Genomic DNA, 13,179 nt, shown 5'->3' on the forward strand with positions numbered 1-13,179 from the left:
TCTCTATTTTTGCAATGTTAAAATCTTTAAAATGTTGCAATAATGTCATTAATTAATTTTCGATTTGTTACAATATTTCAGAAGTTTTGTTGAAATAACAAAATGGGTAAATTATCGTGCATTACTAAATTAAAGATCATCCCAAAAATAAAATAATAAAAATTGACAATGGTAATTGTATACTATCACTGTGAACCTCTCAATTTCTTTAGTCGATTTTAAGAAAAATTATTCGAGTAATTATAATGTGTTTCTTATCAAATATCTTAAGAAAAAATTGACCTTTTAATTTGAACTACTTATGCATCTAGTTAAATTTACAGATGAGATTAGCTAGCTTCGCCAACTATTATTAATTTATTAGGTTTCAAGTCAAACCATAAAGTTGGAACAAAAACTTAGTCTTGATAGATAATTAATATGACTGATCATCAATCAATCATATTTCTATAGTTATATGTTTACTAACTTAATTCTTAAGGTGAATGAAATGATTCCAGCTTAATATATTAGAGACATGCATTAATGGTAACAACAGAACTGAACCTAAGTAATTAATTTACTAATTCGATTAGGCAGAGAAATTAACAACACCAAGCAATGTTAATGCCAATGACATGTGCGTAACACATGAGAATAAATATGGTGGTAAATAAATATGGTCGAAACAATGCACATGACATGTTGCAATACGTACACATAAAAGGCATAAATCATACGGGCTTGGTAATTATATGATCGATTTGATAACGCTTCAATCCGATAAAGTCTAATCCGACCTCGATCTGTTAAGAAAGCTCTCAACCTTATACAAACTCGACTTACTATCTTCAAACCCAAACAAGACATATACATGATACAAAGCTGTTAATGATATAATTTGGATTGGCACGACACGATAACAACACGATAACGAGACAGAACTAATTTACATCATTAAAATATGTTATTTAAACATGATTTGCATGATCTTAATAAAACTAAAGTATAATTTTTTTTAAATGAATAAAAATAAATTAAATAACTGATCATCAAGAGTACTTGACCAGACCCATTAATTTCATGCATATTCGTGTTAGATTTTCGTGTCGTGTGGAAAATTGTCAGACCTATGTACGCGTCTTACTCTGCCAAAAATAATATACAAGTCATTGAAACTAAAATAGGGATATATATATGATTTTCCTTAAAAGAATGTGATGTGAGAAATGAAATTATTTTGGGGTGGGAAATTGGATGCACTGATGGCTGATCCATGTGGGAGGAGAACGTGGGAAATTATTGATTGAGATTCAAAGATAATCCAAAATTCATAAAATATTGAGTTTTCATGGCTACTTGCACCTCTGTTACATGTGGTGCCTACCTATATAATTCCCCCTAAATCTTGTGATTCTCATCATTAAATCTCACAAACAATTTTAATCTATTCTTCTTCTCATTTGTCTCTTTACTCCAACTACAAAACATGGTGAAAAGTGGAGTCTTGATGCTTGTGTTTGCAGTTGGATTTTGTAGCCTTTTCTTGAATGCCAATGCCCTCACAGCTTCTAGATGGTATAAGGCTTTTGCAACCTTCTATGGAGGCAGTGATGCTTCTGGAACAATGGGTATAAATTTATAACAATTAGTATATGTCAAAAATTGATTTCTTGATTTTTTGTTGAAATTAATGTTGTACTATTTTGGTTGGTGTAGGTGGTGCTTGTGGATATGGGAATTTGTACACAACTGGATATGGTACTAGAACTGCAGCATTGAGCACAGCATTGTTCAATGATGGGGGATCATGTGGGCAGTGTTACAAGATTATTTGTGACTACCTAACCAACCCTCAATTTTGCAAGAAGGGCTACTCGGTGACCGTCACCGCCACCAACTTCTGCCCCCCGAACTACGCCCTCCCCAGCAACAACGGGGGGTGGTGCAACCCTCCCCGCCAGCATTTCGACATGGCTCAGCCCGCTTGGGAGAAGATCGGCATCTATCGAGGCGGCATCATCCCCGTCATCTACCAAAGGTACTTAATCGTTACATGTTACAACGATCATATACATTTAGCCTATTCTGTTATGGAGTCTCTAGACATTGCACTAATATCATCTGCGGTTCCTATTCTTTATAAATATCACTAGATGTGTCTGGACATTGATATAATATCGCTGAAAAGACTTTTACATTTTTTTATTTCAACATGTTTGTAACATACCTCAACATTTGAGACTACTTACTTAAATGACTATACTCAACATTTAAGCCACATAAACAAACAAATAAAATTATCTATATATACACTTGACGTATAATCGTATATGATGCTGCAGGGTGCCTTGCAAGAAGCACGGGGGAGTGCGATTCACGATCAACGGGAGGGACTACTTCGAGCTAGTGACGATCACCAACGTGGGCAACGCGGGTTCGATCCGATCGGTCCAAGTGAAGGGGTCCAAGACGAATTGGATGGGCATGTCAAGAAATTGGGGTGCAAATTGGCAATCAGCAGCATATCTAAATGGCCAATCCCTATCATTCATGGTCACAACAACTGATGGCATAACAAAGCAATTCCTCAACATAGTCCCATCCAACTGGGCTTTCGGCCAGACATATTCAAGCCCGACCCAGTTTTGAGGCCCAATGGGCCCTCCTATTCTGGCTGGTTTCGGGCTTTCAGTGCTCAAAGGCCGCGGCGTGCTTTTCTATTTTATACTGAAAGCAGCCCGCCGGAATATAATAAGAGGACTTTTTTTCACACTGTAATTTTACAAAATCATCTTTCTTTTTTCAATTTTATAATTTCAATTACACATTTGATGATATAGAAAGTGAAATAAGAAGTTGGATGAAAAATGCAGCTTCGGAATGTATCGGATTTGTTCACGTTGACAGCTTGTAATTATGATTTGATATATAAATTAAAGTTATGATTGTTTGTGTTTTAGCAATGCTTCATGTGCTCTTTAATCTATAGACTAAAAAGGCCATTTGTGGGCATAATCATATGACGATTTTATGATTTTGGTCCAAAACATTATCTTTTGAATTATTACATTCTGAACAAATGAAAAAAAAGGCCATTTGTGGGCATAATCATATGACGATTTTATGATTTTGGTCCAAAACATTATCTTTTGAATTATTACATTCTGAACAAATGAAAACTGTCCGGATTTAGTCCATTTTGGATGGAGCCGTCAAATTTTTAACGGCCAACAACAATTATGTAAATTTTAGCTGGATTAACAACTTTTAATTAGAATATGAAGTAAGAGAATCCTCAATTTTCTTTTAATACTATAACCTAACATTTGTTATTATTTTGTTATAAAAAGACTAAAGACCATTTGTGGTCCTAAATATTCTAATTAAAAGTTGTTAATCTAGTCAAAATTCACTTAATTACCGCTGACCGTTAAAAATTTGACGGCTCCATCCAAAATGGACTAAATCCGAACCATTTTCATTTGTTCAGGATGCAATAATTCAAAATATAATGTTCAAGACCAAAATCGTAAAATCGTCGTATGTTTATGACTACAAATGACCTTTAGTCTAATATATGGTATGATGGAATAGAATGGGGGTGGAATGGAAGGAGATTGGAATGGAATGAAGATAGGAATGAAATGTCAATTTCCTTGGATTTCCTTTGCATTTTCATCCACTCCACTCTTTCATTCCATCACACCAAGCAAATGAATAGAATGGAAGTAGGAATCACATTCCATTCCATCATTCAAATCGTACCAAGAAGCCCCTAAAACTTTTTGCATGTTTGTAACTGTGATATTATGGCCCATAAATTCGGCCCACTCTCTATTTAAGTATTATTGGGCCAAAATTGATTGGGCTTTACTAACAGAAGCCCAAGCCCAATCTAATGTTCTCCACCCTGAAGGCTGAAATCATTCCTTCAACAGTAGCTTCGATTCTGAATTGCAAACCGAAGAAGTTTCACTGCAAAAGTGCAAAAATTCAAACATTCAATGACAGCAGCAGCTGGAGAAGATGAGCAACGCCATCCCGATCAAAATCTCAGAATTTGTAGCGTGATTCGCAACTCTACAAGCGAAGATTCTGAGATTGAGCAAAAGCAACTGATAAAAGGAGAAGAAGATGAAGCAGAAGAAGAAGAATTGCGGCGCCTCTTGTTGCCTAATGTGGATGAGTTGCCGCAAGTTCCCCCTTCCTCTATTGAAGCCAATTTCACGACCTATTTCGCTCCAGGTATAGTCGATGCTGCTCTGTTATTTGTAGAAAAGGGGGAAAATAGGTTGTTTTTTATATAATTGTTTAACCTATTTTATTTGTCAGATTTTATGAAGCCTGGGCATGATCAGTATGTTCATCGTCATGCCAATGGGTATGTTCTTCCTATAAGCCATGTGCTTATTGATATCATTGTGGAATGTGTGATATTTATGTATGTGATTTCGATTTTATTCTGATTGAATTTGGCAGGCTGTGTGTAATTGGTTTGGCTCCGCATCATGTGGCATTGAAGGAGAACGGGGGAATCGTTTCTGTCGATTTTAATGTAGGGAAATCCGACCGGAGCGGAATTAAAGTAACCGGAAAGCGAAAAAAGGTGAAATCTTCACCTTTTTCTGTGTTCGTTGTGCAATTGTTTTGGATCATGATTGAAATCATTTCACTTTCTCATGTAGTGGAATGAGGATTAAATGCAACTGTACTGACTCCGTAGGTTAAGTGTTATCGAACTAGTTATAGGAGATGTTCTGTTTCGTGCTTATCGTGTGCTTGATTTTGCTTCAACTGTGCTAAATATATGAGTTTCTGTAGCTCCTATTGATCAGTTGTCAATTGTTCGTAAGGCACTTGGTTCTTCCGATGAAGTTCTGTGCGCAGATTGTTATCTGAGATTGGCTGACTATGGCGAACTATGGCTGTCAGATATGGTTACATAAATTTGATTAACCTTGACAAATATGTTGCTTGTCATGTTCAATGATGGAAGTCTTTCTTTGGCTGCATAACTACTAAGAATATGAAGTGTGTGGAAAGTTTGTTGTTTTGTTGTCAAAGAAGTTCAGTTTTAGCCATAATAAACAGATTACAAACTTAGATATTCAGTAAAGAACAATATACAAAATCTAGAGAACTTTAGAAGGCCTCAAATTACGCATATCAGTAAGCTTTAAACGTCTCTTTCACGTAAGGATCTGTAGTTATCGATTTTTTTTATCATTGGCAAGGTGGCTTCGTTCCTAGAACTTAAGTCATTCCCTTTTAGTGTAGATATATTTTGTTTGCCTCTTTGGACGGGTTACAGAAATAAATGACATGGTACTTATACGCAAGAAGAGCAATATCACAATTGAAGGTCGAGTCTCACTATATGTATTTGACAGATTGGAGTTTATGTTTCTGTTTTTTCAGAATGCACAGCATTTTGAATCCAACACGGCATTATGTAAAGTCTTCACTGCTGAGAGTTCTTACATAGTGAGGTCGAAATTGTTGTATTCCTACCTTTAAATTATGCTGGTCTTGATTGATCATTGACTAACATATTATTCACTCTTTCAGATGTTGTGTAAAAGGGTCTCTATTGGAAGTAAATGAAAGGCTAATCAAGCAACCAGAATTGCTTAACACAATGGTAGGTGTCATATTTAATGGCTTTCCGTTCTCTGCTCGTGTTTGTGATCACCCCTGTTAAAGTATCTTCTGAAAGCTTTTAACAACGTAACGCAGGCATTCTTAATAAGTGCTATGACTTTTATTCCCCAAATAGGAAATGGAACGAAATATGTAAAGTTGTGCTTATTTTATAGTCCATCCATGCTTTCCTGATCATCATCGAAAAGTAACACTATCGTATGTGATTGTAGCCAGAGAGAGAGGGATACATTGCGATTATGATGCCAAGACCTGCAGATTGGCTCAAAGCAAAGGCTTCTCTGCTGGACTTTGAAAGCTATCGAAAGCTGAGAACGGAGCAGTGACTTGGTTTATCCCCGCCAATGCTTTCTTGTGTTGCGGTGAGTTTTGAGCGCTTGTTGCAACAAACTGCATTCTAAACTTATTGAAATGTGGATGAAACTTGTTAACTTATTTTATTACTTGATATAAAAATAGTGATCCAACTTGATCTTATATATTCACTTCTGTCAATTATTCTGTTTTTTGTAGTAGTATTTTATTGTTCTTGAAACCAAGATCACTGCAACAACATCCAAGTTCAAGCTCAAGTAAACAAGAACTATATACTTGAAATATTATTTATATAAAAGATACAACTACAATTGATTTGAAGATCACAACGTGTATATCTGTAGTACAAAAAGAATGAATTCAATAAAACATAGCTACTCATGATTGATGTATACTCTGATATTTGCCATCCGATCACTTATCCAGTTCTTGTATAAGCAGCTTTCTCGATCGATTTATGTCGAGAAAACACAAATATATCTGTTTCTCGAGCTCCTCCAACTGTTCGAGAAACCCTAACTCATCCCGAACCACCTCCTTCAACGCCTCCTTCTTCCCCTTCCTCACACAAACCCCGGCCGCGAACTTCCTATGCTCCATTTCATCGCGCAACCTCTGCACCAGCCGGCTCATCATGTCAAAATCGTTGATCAGTATATACACACCTCTCGCTGCAGCATCGAGCTGCGCCTCCACCCCTCCCTGCTGTTTCCCCTTCGCCTCTTCCTTCCCCCGCCTGTCGAAGAGCACCAAACTCGACACCACCAGCACGGGCGCTGCCACCACGCCCGCCGCCCCGTGCACCACGAGGAGCAAAAGAGTGAGGGCCAGTGCTCCGCACCCTGTGATCGCCAGTGCCCTCTTGATGAACTTAGTGAGCTTCTTGCGTTTCTTCGTTTTTGCGCGTTTTGATGTGAGCCGATGGAGAAAGCGTTGGTGGTTTTCGTGGAGGTTGTTGAATTTCTGCGGTGTCATGGAGGCGAAGGGGTCTCCGTGGAGGGCGAACGAGGCTAGGGTTTTCAAGAGTCGGGAGTGGGTATTGTTGTCTGGTTCTGGCTCGATCGAGCTCCGTATGGCGTGATAATCGACGCGAACTTGGTAGATTTTCTCGAGGATCGATTCACAGATTCTGCCTGCTTCTAGGCTCGTGTCGAAGTAATCGGTGAGGAGATGGTGGTATTTGGAGATCGAAACTAGGGTTTCGCGGCGGGGCTCCACCAAATACTCCGATAAATGGAGGTGCTCCGGTGGCGACGACGACGAAGAGGACGAGAGAGAGGTGGCGCCGGCTTCAAGAACTGCTCTTGATTCGAGTTGGCTTTGAATCTTGTCAAAAAATTCTGTGTAAGACTTTGTCCTAAACGCTTCTTTGTATTCTTCGTTGATTGCTGTCTTAACCCTTAAGTTACTTGTATTGCCTTTCCCATTTCCACCTGAAAAAAATACCAAATTTAGAAAATTCTAACATCATAATTAGATAATGTATTTGTACATAGAATTAGCAATTAATTAACCTTCTTGGTGATCACAACATGAACAAGAACCCTAACTCCAACAAAAACCTAAATCAGCCACTCGCATAAATCATGTAAATTTGAGAAATTAGAGACTGAAAAAAAGGAAAAAGTAAAGGAAACACATATCATAAATACATGTCAATAGCATGCATATATATTTACTAACACTACAAAAAAAAAAGCGCGGTTTATCGAGGGAAATTCCGATGACATTATATCGACGGAAATGCCATTGGTAACTGCAATTTTTTTTGTAGTGCCAACAAAATATATACTAATAACAAAAATGGAATAGCTAGATTGGTAACACACCTTCCTTTTCGAAGGAGGATTTGAGCTTTTTCATCAAGATTTTTCTGAGAGACAACATTGAAACTAATCACAACAAATAGATGAATGTATAACTAAAATGTAGTATTTCACAAAACCACAACACGATATATATAAATTTCAGATATGAGATGTAATTAATGTGATACAAAACCAAAATAAATCTAAACAGAGAGAATTAATTAATCAAATATGAATATGAACTGCACCGACTAATGCATGATATATATATAGCTGTGGATTTCTGTTCATCTCTTCATCCAATTCACATAGTAACGTTGCTTGCACGCCAAAGACTACGTGTAAATCGCCTAGAAAAAATGCCACATGAAAAAGAGGCAATTAATTAAATTTGGGAAAAGGGTTTTAGGCCATTTAATTAAGAGAAAAGGCCACTTTTGCTAAATTCTAGCATTATCTTACTTATATTACACCCTCGTTTTTTTGGATTAATTTGCGAGTTGAAGGGGAAATCATGTATGTGGCGAATGAAAAGCGAAGTTAGTTATGTTGCTTTCGATTTGATCGTTTTACGATACGTGTACAAAAATACAAAAATGATCTTGCAATAGAGGATAAAGTGGTTTTTTGTATAGGAAAATATTGCTTTTTTTATACATACTTTACCTATTTTTTAAACTTGTTTGGTGTGTTTGTTGAATCCTTGTAATCGAATTTGGTTACTACTTACTTGATTACAATGAGATAGTTTTAAATTTTTAATGAAATCTCGAGACAATTACAGCTCAATCTTTAATTTCTGTCCCTTTTAAAAGAATGGGTAAAAAATTTACGTGTAATGAAAGTAAAAGTCTTAACATGTAAGTAAGTTTTAGTACTCACCCCGTTCCACTGTAGTAATTGGGTTTCACTTTGAACACTCGTTTTGAAAAAGTAAAAATATATAATTAAAATGAAGAGGGAGTAAAGCATGAGAGATAATAATATAGAGAAGAAACGCCTAGAGAATATTATTATAGTATATCTTTTGGACGAGCAATAAAATAAATAAATAATTAAGGAATCATACTTCACTTTTTATTTCAAAAAATGAAGTTAAATTTAGGGGGGAATTGAAGTTTTTGGCCCAAGTATCCTAACAGAATAGCGTAGTCGAGAGAAAGAAAATGGATATTATTAGAATTGATTTAATCGATGATGAGTTATGCTCAATTACATGTATCATTTTAGGAATATATGTTGGAAATATCACTTTAATTGTAATCAGAATTATATGCCATAGAAGTCTTTACCAAAGACACCACATAAGTTGTAGACTGGTCGCAAGACTAATTTCAGACATCTCAAAATGTAGGAATATCCAGGACGACGTACTATAAAGAATTAACTCCCTCGTTGCGACGTACCAAAGACACCATGATCATTGTGATCTCATCTGAGCCCTCAATTTAAAATACTCCATTTATTATTAGAATTGATAAATCAAAACGATTTAGAGGGAACACTTTCTCTCAATTTTTGTTTTATAAAAATAAATAACTAAATGATTCGAGTAGCTTTAGATGTACGTCTAGGGCAATAAAAGTCAATCCACATGAAGATAGAAAATTGAAGCCACTATAACTATTTAAATGAGGGTAGTCTTTTCCCAACACCAACATAAGAACATCAATTACAACGATTGAGTGGTTAATGCCCGAGTACAAAGGTCTCGAGTTCGAATCTATCGAGACGCTCCAACAATAGAAAACAACGACTAATGATAAAAATTCAAAGAAACATCATATGCTTTGAAGAATTCTAGAGCTTTGATGGGGAAAATGCATCGGCAATATCGATCACGAAACGATACTTAACGTCGTTCTTGGCCAAACGATCAAAAGCTTCATTGATACTATCGGTTCGAACAACCTCAACGTCGCATGTTATGTTGTGTTTCCCACACAAGTCCATCATATCTTGTGTCTCCTTGATGCTCCCTATCATGCTCCCCTTCACCACTCTCTTCCCTATTGTTTTCCCACACCAAAACACACATTTAAATTCAACTAATAAGCTTCACTTCAAATAAATATTTGAACTTGAAATAAGTAGACAAAAAAAATATAAGAATTGAAGAACATTTAATTATTACCAAAAATCAATGGAAAAGATGGTAGGTCAATAGGCTTATCTGGAGCACCCACAATCACTAAAGTCCCATTCACTTTCAACAACTCAAGAGTTGGCCCAAGAGAGTGATGGGCTGAGACAGTGTCCAAAATAAAATCTAGACTCCTTTTCTTTAACTGTCCAAAAAAAATCCAACCACCATGTGTTAATAGCATTCATTCACAAAAAGACAACTTTAAAATGAATGAACAAACAAACCTTCATTTGGTCATCATTAGTGCTCAAGATGAAATCATCTGCCCCAAGTCTTTCCTTAGCTTCCTTCTCTTTAGAGGGAGAGGTGCTAATGATAGTCACATGGTGATTGAAGGCCTTAGCGAATTTCACGGCAATGTGGCCGAGGCCTCCTAGCCCGACTATGCCTACACGCTTCCCCTTCGTCTCCAACAAGTTGTTGTCTTTCATAGGAGAAAACACCGTGATCCCCGCGCATAGGAGGGGAGCGGCTGCATCCATTGCTAAGTTTTCCGGGACACGAACAACGTACCTGAAGAGTTTTCACACAACCCATCACCTACCTAAATCCTAATATTACTACACTTGATTTATGTAATGAATTCTCATTAATCATAGTACTCTTTGGACCACCTATTTTTTAATTTTGATTAGTGGCTATAGCTTACCAATTTTCATTAGTGGATATAGCTTACCAATATTAGTCAAGAGAAGTAATGCAGCAATGGAAAAATAGTTAATGCATTTATATAATTGCGGTGCAATTAAATGGGGTAGGTTGATCCAACAACATATTATCAATTAGAAATAGTAGTATCATAGATATAATTAATTAGCACATGTACGTCTTGTGAATGTGTCACCTAGATTGCATATGTTACTTGACAAAGCTATAAATGTTGGTGATCCTAATTTAAATAGTGAAAATACTAGTACTACCTATGTTAGTCTACTAATGACCAAGATATATGGAGCTAGAAACTTGAGATACTATTATTGATTAGATAATTTCTAAATGTAAAAACAACTTGTTTGATTCATGATCATGTTAAAAGAGCTAGGATATAAAACAAAATATTATCAATCATGAATAGTAAACGCGATCTAAGTAGTAGTAGCACGTTACCTATGATCCATGACGAGAAACTCAGAGTAACCGCCATAAGTGATGCTACCATCCCAGAAAATGCCATTGTACACAAATTGGACCTGATCACAGTAATTCTCCTGGCCTTCTTGGCAAAACTCGCATTTCAAGCATGTCGCGGCTAGGCATCCCACTCCCGCCCGATCCCCCTCTTTGAAATTCGTCACGTTGCTTCCTACCTTGGTGATTATGCCAACGATTTCGTGCCTAATTATCACATGATTCAACCAAATAATACATATTTTAGTCTAATTACAATTGAAACGTAGTAGGATGAGTGATTTATACAAATTAAAAAACAGACTAAAGTAACTTGGGACAACTTAAAATGAAATACGACAAGTATATAATCTTACCCGGGAACACAAGGGTACATCGTTATGCCCCAATCATTCTTGGCATGGTGAAGATCAGTGTGACATATACCACAGTAGAGGATTTTGATGGTTACATCGTCTGCCCCATTTTCTCTACATCAATATCACAAAATATTTCATTAATTTTGAGACAATAATCTTCCCAAAATTATTGCACTATTTGCAAGCACAAAATAAATAGACCATGCTTAAGTAAGTGTCATATCTATACCTCGGCTGGAATTGAAATAATTGTAACATAGTTTTATTTTTTTTTTCATAGTTGTTGAATATTTAGTAATCAAAACAACTTTCAACTATTTATGTACATAGAAATAGGAAAAAATTATGAAGAAATAAGTGTAGATTTATTACCTGCGCTTGAAGGTGTATGGAGTGATCTTGCCCGATTTGTCATGAGCTGCCCAACCAGAAACTGTCTGTGTGTGGTTTGGTGTTGTTTGAGCCATCACACACAGTGAGAGTCTATGTGTGTGTGTGTTATTGTGTGTGTATGTGTGTGTGAGATATAGAGAGAGAGAGGTGAGGTGCAAAGACTAGTGGGAGAGCAAATGCTTATTTATTGGAAGAGAGGGATAATGGGAGAGAGAATAGTTGTTGTTTGTTTAGTGGGAATGGAGATTTTTCACATTAGAAAAATCAAGATTTATTTGTATACATGTGATCAGAAAAACATGTGTGTAGCACAAAAAGATTCTTAGGATTTAGAGGTTTCTAACTAATTACATTTGATTGTTCCTTCGTAGCAAAATAATGAAATTACTTAATTATTTTAATGAGAAATTGAGATTTCCAGACAATAAAGGTTTTGTTCTAAACATTGCAGTAAAATGTATGGAGGTGCGGTCAATGTTGTCTGCCATCAAAGTTCATTGGTCGAAATAAGATCATATACTATTAAGCAAATTATAATGAAATTGAAGAATTATGTGTTTCATGAATTATAATGAGATTGAAGAATATGTGTTTCATGAACTTTATTTATTTTTCTTTGTTTATTGGAATTTTTTACGACAAAATGTCTTTGCAATTATGTCTTATCTACCAATTAAATAATTTGCTTCGTCGGTAGGAAAAGCCTGTATTAACCTCTGTCCCCATTGCATTTTAAATGATTGACAAGCTTTCACATAAAAATTTCTGTATTATGGGACCATATTAGTCGCATGAGTAAGGATTATTCTTTGTAGTCGATAAGTTTCTACTTAAATTACTAGCTATTTCTTTTTAAAATCGAAGCATAAAGACAAATTTAGACCTCAATTTACAGGAATCTTTGGGTTTAATAATCGTCAGTATTTAACAATTAATTTCTCTCTCCCGTGACAGTGAAACACCTATTATCATTAAAGAAGAGCGTTACGAGTGCCACTGATATTTAATCCATATATTCAATACATATGAATATGACAACAAAATCAAGACAAAATTGATAAAATAAAAAAGGAAGAGAATGGTATGGTAAAGTAAGAGAATAGTGGACAATGAGATCTGCATTATCAAATTGATATAAGTTTTTTAAAATGGAATGCACATATTTTTGTGGGACGGACGAAAAGGAAATGTGCACATATTTTTATGGGACGAACGGAGTATTATTTAATTAGGATAGTGACAAAATGCAAACTTATATATTGTACAAACTCAAAACTCCTCAACACTCAAAACTCCTCAACACAGTTTCAATATAATATCAACACGGTGTAAAATTTCAAGATTTTAATGTCAACACAGTATCAACACAGCTTCAACACAGCATCAA

The 13,179-nt window shown here is 35.8% G+C and overlaps 4 protein-coding genes across 4 annotated transcripts; 2 read left to right on the plus strand and 2 right to left on the minus strand.

Moving 5' to 3' along the window:
* Positions 1-1,392: 1,392 nt before the first annotated feature.
* LOC125222669 (expansin-A11-like) lies at positions 1,393-2,941 on the plus strand. Its single transcript, XM_048125409.2, has 3 exons — positions 1,393-1,610; positions 1,699-2,020; positions 2,325-2,941. The coding sequence occupies exons 1-3, from the start codon at positions 1,469-1,471 to the stop codon at positions 2,629-2,631; spliced, it is 771 nt and encodes a 256-aa protein (XP_047981366.1). The 5' UTR covers positions 1,393-1,468; the 3' UTR covers positions 2,632-2,941.
* Positions 2,942-3,925: 984 nt separating this feature from the next.
* LOC125223381 (uncharacterized) lies at positions 3,926-6,120 on the plus strand. Its single transcript, XM_048126506.2, has 6 exons — positions 3,926-4,227; positions 4,315-4,363; positions 4,462-4,588; positions 5,401-5,471; positions 5,551-5,623; positions 5,856-6,120. The coding sequence occupies exons 1-6, from the start codon at positions 3,987-3,989 to the stop codon at positions 5,967-5,969; spliced, it is 675 nt and encodes a 224-aa protein (XP_047982463.1). The 5' UTR covers positions 3,926-3,986; the 3' UTR covers positions 5,970-6,120.
* A 130-nt stretch (positions 6,121-6,250) lies between these two features.
* On the minus strand, positions 6,251-7,845 carry LOC125221497 (transmembrane protein (DUF677)). Its single transcript, XM_048123616.2, has 2 exons — positions 7,788-7,845; positions 6,251-7,391 (listed from the first exon to the last, which is right to left on the minus strand). The coding sequence occupies exons 1-2, from the start codon at positions 7,843-7,845 to the stop codon at positions 6,373-6,375; spliced, it is 1,077 nt and encodes a 358-aa protein (XP_047979573.2). The 3' UTR covers positions 6,251-6,372.
* Positions 7,846-9,361: 1,516 nt separating this feature from the next.
* On the minus strand, positions 9,362-12,004 carry LOC125217846 (putative cinnamyl alcohol dehydrogenase 6). The gene is made up of 6 exons (XM_048119404.2): positions 11,772-12,004; positions 11,397-11,510; positions 11,020-11,247; positions 10,137-10,425; positions 9,901-10,054; positions 9,362-9,775 (listed from the first exon to the last, which is right to left on the minus strand). The coding sequence occupies exons 1-6, from the start codon at positions 11,864-11,866 to the stop codon at positions 9,567-9,569; spliced, it is 1,089 nt and encodes a 362-aa protein (XP_047975361.1). The 5' UTR covers positions 11,867-12,004; the 3' UTR covers positions 9,362-9,566.
* Between the last annotated feature and the right edge of the window lie 1,175 nt (positions 12,005-13,179).

The sequence above is a fragment of the Salvia hispanica genome, chromosome 1, assembly GCF_029641045.1.
Source record: "Salvia hispanica isolate PSC_SH4W2 chromosome 1, Shi_PSC_v1, whole genome shotgun sequence".
NCBI lineage: Eukaryota > Viridiplantae > Streptophyta > Magnoliopsida > Lamiales > Lamiaceae > Salvia > Salvia hispanica.